The 15,658-nt window shown below is 37.4% G+C and overlaps 1 protein-coding gene across 20 annotated transcripts in view; it reads right to left on the bottom strand.

Moving 5' to 3' along the window:
- LOC101158345 (arf-GAP with coiled-coil, ANK repeat and PH domain-containing protein 2) overlaps window positions 1-15,658 on the bottom strand; it is a 58,285-nt gene that overhangs the window by 31,278 nt on the left and 11,349 nt on the right. For 8 of the 20 annotated variants that reach the window (XM_078946570.1, XM_078946572.1, XM_078946578.1 and 5 more), the window contains exons 1-7: window positions 12,196-12,387; window positions 10,181-10,300; window positions 9,846-9,899; window positions 7,448-7,506; window positions 4,594-4,777; window positions 1,740-1,784; window positions 1,550-1,645 (exon numbers count right to left, since the gene is read on the bottom strand). In XM_078946570.1, the coding sequence (XP_078802696.1) occupies window positions 1,550-1,645; window positions 1,740-1,784; window positions 4,594-4,777; window positions 7,448-7,506; window positions 9,846-9,899; window positions 10,181-10,300; window positions 12,196-12,372 (735 nt within the window). In that variant the 5' untranslated portion in view covers window positions 12,373-12,387. Of the gene's footprint in view, window positions 1-1,549; window positions 1,646-1,739; window positions 1,785-4,593; window positions 4,778-7,447; window positions 7,507-9,845; window positions 9,900-10,180; window positions 10,301-12,195; window positions 12,388-13,032; window positions 13,091-13,164; window positions 13,390-15,658 lie in introns of those variants that run through there. The other 12 variants (XM_078946573.1, XM_078946576.1, XM_078946577.1 and 9 more) reach the window with 4 other exon arrangements.

Raw genomic sequence — 15,658 nt, 5'->3', positions numbered from 1 at the left:
CAGCTTTTTGATCTGGCTTTTGGCGAACAAAATAAACACAACAACTTCTTCTGGTTTATCCATTCCTTAAAAAAAACAAGTCCACTTTTCCCTCATCAGCAAACGCAAACTCCACGCTTGAAAGAGGTCTCATCTAGTCGTCGTCTTAAGCTTAGAAAACCGACCGTTTCCTTTTCTCAAGCTCGACCACCTTTGGGTTTCTCTGCTGTGTTCGCTCAGCTGACAGTCAAACATTGGGAGTTTCCCTTTCACAGACCTTTCAAACAGCTTTCTTCCTCATTCTTGCCACAAGCAGCTCTGCTGTGATAATCATCTGTGAGCTATGCTGCTCTATCTCAGGGGGAAGGCTGTGTTTATTAGGGAAGAGCCACAAACGCACAGCCCCACTGATACTTTGTCTGACACACATGAGATGAGAATGAGAAAGACAAATAAGCTAAATGTACGAGTTGACTTAAAGTAAAAATTTCACAGCTACAAAGAATTGACTAGCCTGCAGTACTTTGTTCTGAGGATCATAAAACCAGGAAAAAGATTCGAAGTTAGACAAAAACTACTTTGAAAACAAGGACTTTGTTACCACCAAAGTCAACCGTGACCTCCTATCCTATACCACGGAAAGCTCAAAACTCATAACAATATTCTTAATTTGCGGCGGCCAACTTTCTATTACCAAAGACAGACAAATAAAAACTAACATAAAAATCTGCTTCTGTTCACAAAAGCAGAAAACACTCCAAACACCACGTCATTCAAGACAATGCCAACAGAAAATATTTTGCCCACGTCTAGTCCATAAATGCAGCACATCCGGTTGCCTAGCAACTCTTGCCCAGAATCCAGTGCAGTGCTTAGTTTTTACCTGTTTTAACAAATGTCGGTATTAGCTCAGCAAAAAAAAAACAAGTAAACTATGCAGACAAGAACCAACAACGTAATACTGAGCCATGTTGGTAAATATAATGCATTAACCTATAATTTATGTTTAGTTATTAACATTCAAAGGTATCTTGTTTGTCTTGTCTGTAAACATATTTATTTCCTGAGACTTTAAAGTAAATATCTTTTCCAAAGAATAAAATGTAATGAATCTACTTTGATCTTAAGTCTTGTTTTTAAACCACTTCCTCCTCTTTACAATTATTAACTTTGCTTTTTCAGCTTGAAAAACCCAGAAATCTTTCTGGCAGCATCAAATGATCATAAAAGTACATGCAGATACGAATTCAAGGAACAGCATCATTTTGAAATGGTGCCATTACCTGCATCTGTCGCTTTGAGCTACTGACACTTTTTGCAAACACAGCACTTCTCCATAAATAAAAGCGTATTTTTGTTTCACAGATTTTTAGCAAAAAGATTACAACGCTTTTATTACCCCTATTTTATAAACCGGTGCGAAAATTTGGCCCCGGAAAAAAATCTGGTTAAGGAATCTGGCCCAATTCAAGTAGATCAAAGAAACAAACATTTTTGTGAAGAGTGGAATCAAAAATATAAATACCATTTACTGGAAAAACAATTCAATAGCAAATTATAAATAGTGTACCTGTCCACCCAGCTGTTTCATAAGAGGCTGCAGTTCACTGAAGAGATCGTAGCCTTGATGGAAGAACGTCAAGTGGGCATACATGAAAGACAGCATCTTCAAGAAAAAAAAAGCAGGAACGTGTTTTTAGTATGATGTGAAAGGCAGACATACAGTAGTTATAATTTATTATAAAGAAAAACAAATGTACTGATTTCAGGATTTCCGATCTTCTTTTGGACTGCAGAACATTAATCTGGGAAATAAAAAAATAAAAAACATTTTAGAAGGAATAAACTATCTGCAACACATTTTTTTTAAAAAAACACCAAAATGATTAGTTAGGATAGCAAAATGAAGCTATATTGGAGAAAACACTAGTCGGAGAAAATGGAGAAAGAAATATGCAAAGCATAAAACTAAAGTAGACTTTAAGCTGGCAAGTACATGACATAAATAACTGCATCTCAAGAGCACCAGGGGGAGCTCAAAGTTCTAGGTTTACCCCAAAGTTTAACCCACTTACAACATTTTTTCTTTTAAAACAGGCCTAAAGTACTCCAGCCTAATGTGTTTGTTTTCATGGGAGTCGAGCCATGGTTTTTATGGACTGCTTAACTCATTAAGAGAGAAATTGTTTTAGGGTGAAAGTTACAGCAGAAGAATGCACACATGATTTTTACTATGGAGGCTAACACTTGCCAGCCCCATCTGGCCAACAGTAAAGACTGGGTGTGGTGATGCATTTAGCAACAAGGAAGCAAGGCAGAGCGTTATCCGATGCTTATGAACTGACCTGAACCCAAAGGTTTGGTTGTGGTCACCACACTTCACTACATCAGAGAGCAAAAGTTAAAACCCTTTTTGTGGCCGACAATAATTTCATGGCTGAAACTCCGCTCTAACTGCGCTTGAATTTATCCAGAGGTGGTAACTCCTATCATGAAAGGGAAGCTTTTTCCTTTTTATTTTTTTTCACTAAACCACAATAGTTGATGTATTGCAACTTTTACAAGCTCTCTTCTTCTCTTTAATTATAGGCATTTAGTCGTTTTGACTGGAGTTGGACCGAATATAATGTCAATTTAGTTAGTACAATGCAATGAAAACAGCCGCAAGGAAAAGTTATGAGCAATTGGTTGCTGACTGGTTGTAAAGCTGTGGTAATTCTGCCTAACACTTTTGTTTCTTTACTAAATATAAAATTACAGTTAAACAAGTTTCACAGATGTTATAGCTTTATAACTTAAAGTAAGAGGCTGGTGGCTGAAAACAATTTTTGAAAATGTTATTAATAAAAATTAAACTTCTCATGGAAGTTTTGCAGACTAAAATGCCTGACTTACTGGCATGTCCAGTAAAATTTCCCACAGTTTTTGCTTTTTTGTGTTTTAAGTAGGCTTCAGTTTTAGGAAATGGTTTCTATGTTAAAGGTTTTGTTGGTCAGGATAAGTTAGACAACTACGCAAGCTACCTGGGATATTTCACATCTCCATTCAATGACACCATGTTGGTTTTTGTTACATCAAATGTGTTTATATTAAAAACAAATTATAAAACTTTCAGACTTTTACTTTATTCTTGTTGAGCAAATATACATTTTCCAAAGTGTAAAAAAATGTTTCCTGCATTCTGAAAAAGCTCCAAACTAAAACAATAAAAGATCCTAAATGTTTGGTGCTAGCACAGCTGAAGCAGTAATCTGCAATCTTTTAAGGGCTGACTGACCACACTACATGTAAAACTTTAAAGGAGGCGCGTTTATATATATATTTCAAACCAAAGCCTAATCTAATGAGTTTTTCTGCTAAGGCAGAATGTTACACTCGTGTTAAAAGGTGCTTTTGGGTTTCCCGTCACCGCCTGATCATGGGGTAAATTATACCAACATGTCTTAGCTATTGGTTCCTTTACAATGCTCCAATAAAAGGGCTAACAGCTGTTCTATCACAAATCAGCAAGTATTCATTGGAGCTGCCATGGTTCAGCAGATTTCTAAGCCCAGCTGATGATTTCTATGACACAAGCAGCTCTCACCACATGCGGTGACCACATAAAACATTTTCCAAAAAATAAAATTAAGGCACAGAGAGAGTCTTTCAGAGACTCTCCAAGTACGGTGAAATTCACCATCTGCTGTCAGAGTTGTGTCTGAAAGACAGCCGCTTTCAGCGGTCCTTCTGTGTCTCTGTAGCCTATCTTGATGACTTGCTGTCTTCTGCTGTCAGTAGCAAATACTGATACACACATAGTGCCCTGTAGCAGTTGTCAGTTGAAAAAAATAAACATTTGAGCCTTTTTTTTAAACTGGCATTTAAGCTGTACCTGAGAATAGGTTGCACCCCCAGCCAAAAAAAACACAACTTAAACTATGAAAAATATGGTAGTTACAGTTTATAAGCGCACCTTAATCTCTGTATAGTTTCTGCTCAACTCAAAATGTACTGAAATTAGCTGTTTGTTTCCATTGACCTTAAACAAAAATTAAAAACTGCACACAACCAAGCAAACAAGAAGAGAAGTTCCTCTTAATATTCATGAGAGCAGATGCTAAAAATATTTCCACACTAAGAATAAACAGGAGAAGAGAGCATCCCTTTGTGAATACACGTTAAGCATGTTGGGCACAAACATCAAACATGGTAACTGACAAACAAGCCCCTCTAGAGCAGTTAGATATGTCTGTAAATATGCTATAAATTATTTTAATTAATAAAAACATTTTTCTGTCTGAAAAACCCTAACCCTGTTTTTTGCTCCAGATGTACTTAGGGGCTAAAATACTATGTTTTTTTTTTAACACCCAATCAATTGTAATGTAAAGGAATGATAGTAATATCAGAACATTGAAGATTGTAAAAGCAAATGCAGCTTCACTGTATCAGGAATTCTAATGTGATGCTGTGCCTTAACTTCCACTTCAATGTTGCATGTGACCGTCAACAATGAGTTCAGTTTTTTAAGCTTCTCTGCAATTGTTAGCTTCCTTTTTTTCCAAAAGAAGAGCATTTGTCTCATGATGCTGTGACGCTTCTGCATTCAGATGTAGAAAAGGCGTGTTGCACCTGTAACACGTAGTCGAGGACGATGTGCCGGAAGCACTTGCGTGTGGCAGTGAGGATGTTGGTGGCCTCCTCCACTTCATGCTGTTTATTGCGAGGAGCTTGGGCATTTTTGATTAGGGCCGTCTCCTTTTCCTCACTCACTTTATCAAACTGTTTTTTGGCTTCTTTGAACTTTCTCAGGTCACTGCAAAGAAGGGGAGAAAAAAAAGTTGAACTACCAATATCAAATATAGGTACATTTAGTCTAGTTTATAACAGGAAAAAAAGGAAATATTGTCAGTTCTTCATAAATACAGAATTAAATGTCTAATTTTGGAAGGCATATAGCAGCTGATGAAAATTTGCTGTCTGTAGCATAATGAGAACCACAAGCACAGAGCTTTGATTTCCCATTTCTGGGGTACAGCGAGGGCAGCATGATTTGAAGCTGAAGTTGTGGTAGAGACCAAACATGACATCTGTGAGAAAGCTGAATAATTCTTCACCAAGCAAACAGCCTTTCTGTCATGGAAATATGCCTGCTGACTGCTCGCCTAGCTTTGTATCCGAGTACACACAAGGACCAGGGGCCTCATTTATAAACGTTGCGTACGCACAAAAGAAGGCGTACGCCACTCTCTACGCAATAGTTGAGATTTATAAAAAGCAAACTTGACGGGAAAATGTGCGGTCCTCCACGCAAGCTCTGACCCAGGCGTACGCACAAAAACGGGTGAAATGAGAAACGGCGACAACGTCGGCAGTTGGAAGAAACACGTGAAAGTGAAAATGACAATACTGCCTCTCAGAAATAACATGAAGACTTCACAAAGCAAGTCTTACAATTAACAGCCTACACGAACACGTTTGATCGATCAGCAGTGAAACAAACAAACAAAAACAACAAACGAAAATTACAACAGAAATTCAAATGAACACATATTTGCAAAAAGAAAAGTGAAACATGTTCTGCAATATTGGCATGTTGTGCAATTCATCCTCATAAATAATATAAATAATATAGTTAACAGAACGAAATAATGTACACAACTGATATTCCCGTCAATGTGTCCGTCTGGCGGAGCAGATATAGGTGCAATCAGACAGACAGATGGATAGATAGAGACAGATGCATTAATTCCCCACTGGGGAAAGTTGTTTTCATAGTAAAATATTTCTTCATAAGCTACAGAATTATGGTATTCATGCATATGCATTTAGTTTGTTTTATTTTTCATAAAACAATGTATGGCGTATGTCTCACCATTCATAAAGCAACAAGAAATTACATTTGCGCTGATCAATTTCCCATTTCCACGTCGATTATTACCGACATCTGTAGCTTGTCAGATGTAATTTAAATGGATGGAAATAAAATGCCCCATCACAATGCGTAATGACGCACAATGGCTGATCTTGCGCTCTTAGAAGATATGGCAAATGGAAGAATTCGGAGTGAACGTATCTTTAGACAGCAAGGAGACTTGTTGGCAAACGAGGACGAGTGGCTTATGAGCCGGTTCCGACTTCCTCTGCGGGCTTTTGGGGGTGTGTCACCCCGTGCATCTGGCGCGTCGGTGTCCCCCTCCGCCTCAGTCACCACTCCACTTAAAAGGGATTCCCCAATTATTGCCGCCAGTCTCTTATCAGGAGGGGTCAGCTCCGGTGTCCCCCCCCCCCCCCCCACCCACACACACCCGTGGCAGACACGGGTGTGTGTGTGTGTGGGGGGGGGGGGGTACAGCGCTAGACGTTTTTTTGCTTTGACTTTGATGTCCGACCTTTTCTTTTTTATTTCGGCCACGGTCCGAGGTTGTGAGGCTACAGCATTGACGGCGTCTGCCACTCACGTGCCTTTTTGGCATTAGTAATGCCCACACTGTGCCCTCCAAACAACACTTTTCTCCTCTTTTCCACCTCGCCAACGATAACTTCTACTTCACATTGAGTGAAGTTACGTTTTTTTGATTTTCTCTCCGTGTTTGGCATGGTTTCGCAATCAATGAATATTCATTTGTGGGCGTTTCACGGACTATTTATGGGCAACTATGGGCGTGTGATGAGGCCGCAAAAGCTGCGCAGCATTTAGAATTGGTTGTGATTTATTAAGGGAAAGATGCGTAGGATGTGCATGCGCACGGTTTTATAACTCTGAATATTTCTGTGCGTACGCACGTCCTACGTTTCATCCGTACGCCACTTCTGACGCAAATCCTACGCAAAGTTTTATAAATGAGGCCCCAGGCTGTGAAAAAAAGTTTTTCTTCTTTCTGAGTTTAAGGTGAACAATAACTATATCAGGACAACTGAAATTTTTTTTAGGTCACATTTTTTTTAAGTATTATTATAGCTAATTATAAAAACGTTAAACACAATCGATGTTTCGGGACTCGATGTTTACACCTGTGACCCCGCAAGGTTTTTTTGACAGTTTGTTAACGGGGAAATTTCGTATTCAAGACAAGCAAGAGTCAAATTCAAAACAAAGAAAAATCGTGTTCAAAACAGACAAGCTAAACGTAAAACTAAATTTGTATTTATATTTTTTTTGCAAAGTTGTGCAAAGATTATTAATTTGTGCACAACTTTGTCTTTATGAAAATTTTTCTTATTGACAGATCCCCATACTTTTTTTATTACAAAACATGGAATATACAACATTAGGCAAATAGTGATTATAAAAGTCGAATAATAAAAAAAATCATCAGGCACCACTATTTACCATACAAACAATCTTATCTTTTAAGGTAAGAATAACAAGCAATAAATTGATATTTTGATACAAATTTCTCCAAGATGTGAGCATACAGAACAGACATTTTGTAGATCAAAAACTTTTTTTCCCCCAGTTTTTAATTATTAAATTGATACTCACTCTTTAACAAATGTTTGCAGCTGATTTTTTATGGATCTCTGGGCCTGATCAAACAATATCTGTAAAGAAAAGAGTTTGACTTTTTAGAAACTCGATGGAAAATTGAGGCACAAACAGGATAACACAGTCTGAAACTCAGGAAAAAAGCTGATAAATACATTCCTTTTCAAGGCCACTTTAGCATTCAGCATTTCTGTCTAAAGAGGCTTTGTTAACAACAGCGGGTGCAATTAAGCTGTTAAATTTACACAAACAAGCTGACTCAGTAAAATCCCCTCATAAAAGACATAAACAGAAGACATGATGTGGTGGGTCGTTTTCTGTATTTGACTTATACTCTCATTAACTCACGTTTCCTTAAAAATGAGTTTCACCGAAACACACTAGTTTTGTTTGTTTTCCTAATAAGGACTTTTAATTGATCTTTTGCTCCAAGAAAAGCCAACATGAGCTGCGTGGCAGGGAAAAACCAATATGCACCAGAAGATCGCTGAGTGGCAAAAAGCTATCAGACAGTCAGCTGATGTGGTCAGAGTCTCCTGTGATGAGTAAGAGTTGCAGGCCTGCACTGCGGCTCCTGGAGACTTCCTGGTAGAGGAGACTGGAAGGTTAGGAGGAGGACGTGGTGAAAACTCAGTCACTAAGTCACTGTGGTCTTCCTCCCACATTGCTTTTCTTTGTGTAAAAAACATCAAAGACATCTTTTTTATTTAAGAACTCATTTGCCACAGAAATAAGGTTGTAAAAAGCGAATGTGAATGTATTTTTACAGAAAATATTAGTAAAACAATAATAATAATAGAATTTAAAGTGGTCAGTAGTTTTGTATGGTATTTCTTTAAACATTTTTTAAAGAATTCCTGAAAAATTGTAAATAAATTATACTTAGGGACATGTCATATTAGGTTGTCATGGGAATGAAAAGGTCAATATAGTAGAACGCTATCAGCATACTTTTCAATATAATATAAAGTTATCAGTAGTCCTAGTAAGATAAAACATAAATGTACAATTAATCTTGGTTAAACAAATTTAGAAAGGTCAAACATGACAGGGATGTTTCTTTACATCTTGGTGGTCATAAAATTGAACCACTGGGATTATATTAACTTTTTAAATGTAGACATGCTTATTGTTAATCTAACAGGAGTTAACATAATCTGGGTTATCAGTGCACCTCTCAATTAACCATTTCTAAAGAGTTTTTATAAAATTGTGTCTAATTACAGTTATTGGCATTATATTTGTTGAATAAGCAACATTTCAGTCGAAATGTTGACACTTTATTTTTGTGTGAAGTTAAACAGAATTAAAATTGCGGCTTTTTTTCATCAATGTCTTTGTATAAAAACAGATTTCAAAGATTCTTTTGGCAGTTCACAAATTCTCCAACAAATCTTTGGCAAATATCTCTTCTCAGTTCTGATTTCTGTCATTTTTTGAAGGCCTATCTACCTTTTAATGACAAAACCCCTGAATATTTCAGTTTTCATTTCTTTTTCTTTCCTTTGCTTTCAGTAATAAACTGAAACCAAACCCCCCCCCCTCCCGGGCTGCTTGAGTCCCGATGCCGGGGCGCTCCTGGCCTGGGGGTCTCTCCTCCCCTCTCCCGTTCTGGCTGGCTGGTTCCCCTTATGCACACACGGTTCACGTCGGCAGCATGCATGTATCTCCACCCCCACGTGCACGTGCACACTGCCACACTGCTCCCTGTCTGCTTCATCCCTCCTCCTAACCCACAGTGTATTGATGGACAGACATTTTCCGCTCATCTTCGTGTCAGAATTTCACCTTTGATGTAATATTTGTCTTTCCAGCAGATCTGGTATAATTGTTACAGCTTAAAATAATGACTTATTCAAATCAGTACTTGTATCCCCCACTTTCTCAGCTCTCTTCCTTTTACTCTCTTCCACCCCCCCTCTCACATTCTTCCCCTCTCCCTCCCCCCACACACTAAATGTAACTAATAAATAAAAATAATACAACAAAAAGGGGTTTATACAAATCTACACTCTAGTTTCTTGAAGTTCTATAACCTGTTTTTGTGATGGTAAAACCTGTCCAACACAAATGGCTTTCAGCTCTAATCTGCTTGCTTAGCTGTTGGACAGAACAGTCAAAAAAAGTAATAAACTGGCCATTGTTTAAAATAAAAGACCAGGAAAGGCCCATTTTTTTCCTTGCAGAGCCTGCTTCAGAGTGAAGTTAGACGACAGCCACTTTGCTCACTTTAAACCACAAAGTATATATCTAAAAGAAAACATGTTTAATCCTTTTTCTTCAAAGAGTTTGGGCCGCAACTACGCTTTCCTCTGCAGCTCTTTTCCACAAATAAATTTCAACAGAAGCTGTAACAGTACATAAACCCATCCTCTTTAAATAAGTGATGACGTACCGTGTGATAATTGATCATCTCCTGCAGGCTCTCTGCAAACTTTGTGAGACTAGACTGTGGAAAAAAGGGAGAAGACAGTAATTCAGGTACATTGAGGACATGCCTGTGGCAACCCCATCTATGAAGAACAAATAAAATAAAAAATGATTTACAATAAAGTAAAAAAAAAAAAAAAAAAAAAAAAAAAAAAAAAAATCGCATTCATGTTTTTATACTGAACAACTAACAGCCAACAGCTGCAGGTTTAACTTTAAGAAAATCTTGGCTGCTTTTAAATCCCGCCTATAGCTGTTTAACGGTAGTTGCTCCAGATTAAACGAGATTATCGTTGTTACCTCAATGACCTCATCTTTGGTGGACTGGTGGGCAAGCTCCCGGATCCCACTGACAAACTGTTTGTTGGCAGCGGTGTAGGCTTTGCCAGCATCAATCATCCCGATACACAATTTCACCAACTAGTCAACAAAACAGAAGAAAACCACAGGTGAACATTAGAGAGAGACAATCCAGAGTGTATTAAAACAGACCAGACAACTCAGTTCTTTTCTACGTTTTCTCTAATTGTAACAGCTGTGATTCACAGATAAAAGCAGACTAAGAATAAAACCTGGACAAACAGATTAAAGGATTTACACTTGAAAACAAGATGCCAAGAGCCTGCATAATCTCTTGGATAATTGACAACAGACACTTTTCCCACTTGTGACACATTGGGAGCAAAGATAATTCCAGGTTACGTAATCTGGTCATTCAATCTGGCTGTTTCGAATTTATCTACTCCCACATGTGAGATGACAGTCTGAAAGTGTATGTGATGCCAAAACCACTAAACATAGTTTAAAATTAATCTTATTTATAAAAATTAATTCGATTTGAAAACTAAGTAGAACAAATTCTGAGATTGTAATTAATCAAACCTTTTTTTGTAAAAGTGCTTTGTGTAAACACGTATTTATAAAGCAAACTGCTTTACAGATATAGACAAATGTAAACTTGCTGATGCAATTGAAGCCACAAACAGAGAAAAAAAACGGTGAAACAGACCTTTTTTATTTGAACTAAAATATTTTTGGTCTTTTCTAGGAGATTCATAAGATCGCCACATTTCCAAAAGTAAAGACAGAAAATAAAGGATAATAATGAAAATAATTTGCCACATTTTAGAGAAAATGCATGGCTTTTCTCTCATTTCTACGAAAGTTTCAGGTATTTCCAGAGGATGACTGGGCTTCTGATGACAAACACATAATCAAAGACATTTGTGAAAATAGGGCAATAATTTTTGAGCAACTGAAAACACCTTTAATAAGGTGACAAATTCAAAAAGAGTAATTTATTTTTCTTTAAAGTACTTTGCATGTTCGACTAGAAGATCTAATATTCATAGTTTATAATCTATTACATACTAACATTTCTTAATGTCGTTTATAAGCTTTTTAGGAAGACACGTCCTTTTTAAAAATGAAAAAAATAAATAAAGCTATCAGAATGTTAGCTTTAGTGTCAGGATACAATATTTAGTATGTATTAGGACACCTAGGAGGTACTGCTACATTCCACATGAATATCAAATATTTGTGTTTTTTAACATGTAATTTAACACGTCATTTTTACTATTGCATTTCTGTGTATATTTTCATTCAAAACTTAGTAAACCAAGAGCAGCTAAAACTTCTATAGAAAAAGGTTGTAAGTGGGACGTAGAAGCTACAAGCTCCCTGCTCTGCTCTATTCTGGAGCATCCTATTTTAGACGACGTTTTCTTCGTCTGAGCTGGCATCTGCCTCAAAACTGTACAGCTGGATAGTTCCCATATTGCTCGCCATTTTCGTTACAAAGGTAATGTTAGGTTGGGGGAGTGAGGAGTCTGTAAACTACTGGGACAGTGTGTAAACAGATGGATGTCGGTAAGTAGGGGCAGGCTTACTCCACACTAATGGTCCACAACACAGAGGTGATTTTCTAATGAACCACTGCCGCTCGACAGACACTACGTCCTAGAAAATGACAGTTTTTATGATTTTTGCTAAAAACGGCATAATCATATTTAAAGACCACTGGAAACGCTTTCGCAAATTTTTAAAAACTGATCGGAATGGGATTTTAGCCAGCCCTTTTTCAGCAAATCACTTATTGTTTGACTTTTGCGTTCTGGTCAGAAAAAAGCAAGCTTGGTAAAAAAAAAGAAAATTGGAAAAATGTTGAACTTCTGCCTCTTAAAGTCGTCTCCACCCAAGTCATGGGTAACATTAACACTATCACAGCCATACTTATGCAGGCAAACACACCCACTCTCTGCTGATCCTTCCACTAAACAGTAAAAGGGGAAGTGAGGCTGCGGCTGACTCACAGAGGTGGGGGGTGGAGGAGGGCGGGAGCCTAAGTCGAAGTCCAGGAACAAAGAAAAGAGCTTTTCAATCTTAAGGTTCACGCTCAGCTTGTGAGCATAGCTGAACTCTCCAGGGTCTGCTGTCAAAGCATTGAACAAATGCTGATCAACTCTCCTTTGTTTGAATAGGTTATTCATTTATTTGAAAAGGTTTAACCCTTGTGCTATCTTAGATGACCCCACCCTTACACTGACGTGTTCTCCCTACCATGACAAAGGTGGATAAAAGTGGAAAGATTTCATGTCATCCATGGACACCAGTGAGGATCAGAAATCATTGAAGAAAAAAGGTTCAGAGCACTGTCTAGTGGGTCTAGATGACCCAACTCCCAATGTTAAAGTGCCTAAAATAGCACAAGGGTTACACAGTTAAAGTGTAAGTGCAGACCTCAGCAACAAAACGTTAGAGATGCAGATTTCATATGAGCAAAACTTAACTGAAAACAGTCTGATGAACTACAGCCATTCTCCAGAAACTGTCCAAGAAAACGGCACAGGTTTCTGGGTTTTGGCTAAAAACATCATTCTCATAATTAAAAGACCACTGGGAACGCTATTAAAATAGATCTAAAGATGATGGAGAGGGTCCCTAAAGTGTAGTGAGCTTCAGTTGTATGTTCAATGGAAATTTCAATGAAAACATGAAAACTCATTGTGACTTTTTGCTGTGAATATCCGATTCTTTTTCTAGTCATCCATTACCTAAACACAAGGCAAACATGCACCTTTCTTTAGCTGGTGCTACACACAGCAGAACAAATGAACTACTAAACAATGTTTTTCTTGGGTGGTACTCACTTTGTCCAGTTTGGATTCCAACTCGCACACATCCCCCTCCACTTCCTCGATGGTGGCTCTGTGGAAAGTGAAAACACAAAGGTTTGAAATCTGAAAACTGCACTTCCTGCACATATTCCAGCTGTTACGAACGGGGAATGAGTGAAGCCCCCAGGCGCAGAGAGCTGGAGGAGGCAGACGGTTTTCAGGGAAACAGGGGCTTGCTTTAATAACAAAACAAAAACTACAAACCAAAACCAGTGCATCAGGCAGGCAAACTCTAAACTCGAAATCTTATACACACTTAAAACAGGGGAACATTAACCTATGGAGCAGCACAGGAGGAAGGGAAAGACAGGACTCAAATACATGCAGACAAACGAGACACAGGTGGAAACACTCAGGACAGATGGGGACCAAAAGCAAAACTCGAAACAGGAAGCCCTTCAAAATAAAACAGGAAACTGAACTCAAAACATGATAGAAACAAAAGACATCTGGAACACAACCACAAAGAACTACAACCGTGACACCAGCTTTACAGAGATCAGACGCATCCATGAACTAACTCATTAACCATTAAATGCAGCCAAACACAAAGCTGTCATTCTGGGTCAGGCCTAATGGTTGGAATCAAGTCTGGCACTTGGTCTTCTAAAATGTGACAAGACAGATTGGTTCTCCACTGGATCAAGAGTCTTTGAGCTTCAGAATACAAAAACAGGAAGAAAAGACTCAATCAACTGATTTCAGCTCAGACTCTGCTTTTATTTGTACAGTAGACCTATGGGTTTCCTCAATGTCAGACACATCAATGAGACGAATGGAAACTAAATCAATGTTAAATTAAAAAAAAACAATTTAAAACACTTAACATCTTAAGACTGGAGCCAATATTTAGGCAAACCCTCTAGATTTTTAGTCACAGGGCCCCAGTTAAGCAGATTTAACTGCTGTGGTAATATAACCCAAAATGTAATTTCCACGCATGTGGACGCCAGGTCTTAAGAGGTTAAAAAACTAAAACAAGTTTCCAAAATTTTTGGGAGAAAGGAAAATTCATGAAGTGCCATGTTTCTATAAACAGCAAACAATTAAATGGATGGAGTCCACTCCAAACGGTCCATTTGCTTGGGATTCCCTGCAAACCCATCTGTTAAATTCTCCAGTTTATGTTTAGAAAAGCTGTTGAGAGAAACCAAACATTCTTTGTAACAGCAGCCAGCATTTTCCTATCCTCATTGGTACTTTTGCCTTTTTCTGCACAATATTAAAGCATAAAAGCTTTCTCAGGAAAGGCCATAGAATACTTAACAGAATTTTTTTTATAGAAAAATAGCTTTTCGATGTTTTAATGACATCCTGAAAGTGTAGATGGTCTAGTTATTTAAGTGATTTAATAGATGATTTTTGAACATGAAACTCACAAATTTAGCTGCTGTGGCTCATTTTAACGTTATACTGAAATAGCAATTTTCTCTCCGGAGCAATTCCATAACTGCAAATTTGTGTTTCTGAAATATCTTAGGCCCCTAGCTAATATCTTAATGCATTAGAAAAATGACATTTTATTATTAATTCTGCTATAAATAAGGTCATTTTTTGTTTTGACATGTCTCCTTTTCAGTTCTTTACCTTTTTCCCCTAATTTCCTACTTTCTTCTTTTACTTTGCATGAGACAGTAACATAAAATGCTGAGGATTAAAATGACTAAAATCAATTTTAGATGGTCCATGTGATTGAAATATTTTGGCTCCACACATCAGGATTAGAAATTCTACTGTGAGGTTTTTGAAAATATTTGAACTATGTTTTTATGTTTGTACAAAGATAAATCCAGCTAAATGAGTGAAAATGTATTTTTATTTAAACCGTTATCAGTTAGTTTAATTATTTTTGAAACTGTGAGACCGCATACTATGATAAATAATGTAGATCTCGGTTATTTTCCTGCATGGGGCATTATGGATTCTTCAACTTTTAAAGTTTTATCGTCGTCATTATTTATATATGGATTTAAAACCATGTCAAAGGCAAAAAAGACTCTATTTGGGAATGGCATACTACTCTTATCCATGAGATTTTAATAAAAGCCCAATCAAAGCAAAGTAAAATCAGTCCTCACGTAAACAAGTAGGGCATGGACCGGGTCAAAAGCAATAAATCATTTTCTACTCTCCCAAGTATTAACTTGAGTCATAGCTGAGGAAAATATTCTAAGCCCTGCTCTTCTGTGTCGATTGCTAACGGCAAAGTCATCGTCTTTGAAGACTCATTGTGTCCAACTTCAAGAAAATTCTACTTACGCTTATATTTTTCTACATTTATTCACAAGTGACCTTGAAGTCTGAGAGAATAAGTGAGGATAAAAAGGGAAAAAAGCTCTAGAAAATTAATGACTTATTTGTACTACAAGTGCGATGTGAAGAGGAGGTAGTGCTTTTTCGAGAAAGTCTGACTGTAGTCTTCAAAGTAGAGATTTAAACACATACTAAATCAAAAACACTTTGTTGGTTTTAGCAACGTTAAAAAAAAAAAAGTAGCTGAAGAATGACTGTTAACACCACACAGAGGGGGAGAATTTACAAAGTTTGCCATCTCTGTTCTCTTGATTATTTATGATGGATGTGTAATATATAGATAATG

Source organism: Oryzias latipes, chromosome 4 (assembly GCF_053564925.1).
Source record: "Oryzias latipes strain Hd-rR chromosome 4, Olatipes_Hd-rR_3.1".
In the NCBI taxonomy this organism is placed as follows: Eukaryota; Metazoa; Chordata; class Actinopteri; order Beloniformes; family Adrianichthyidae; genus Oryzias; species Oryzias latipes.
The sequence above is the reverse complement of the archived record's forward strand: the minus strand, read 5'-3'. Positions and strand labels throughout refer to the sequence as shown.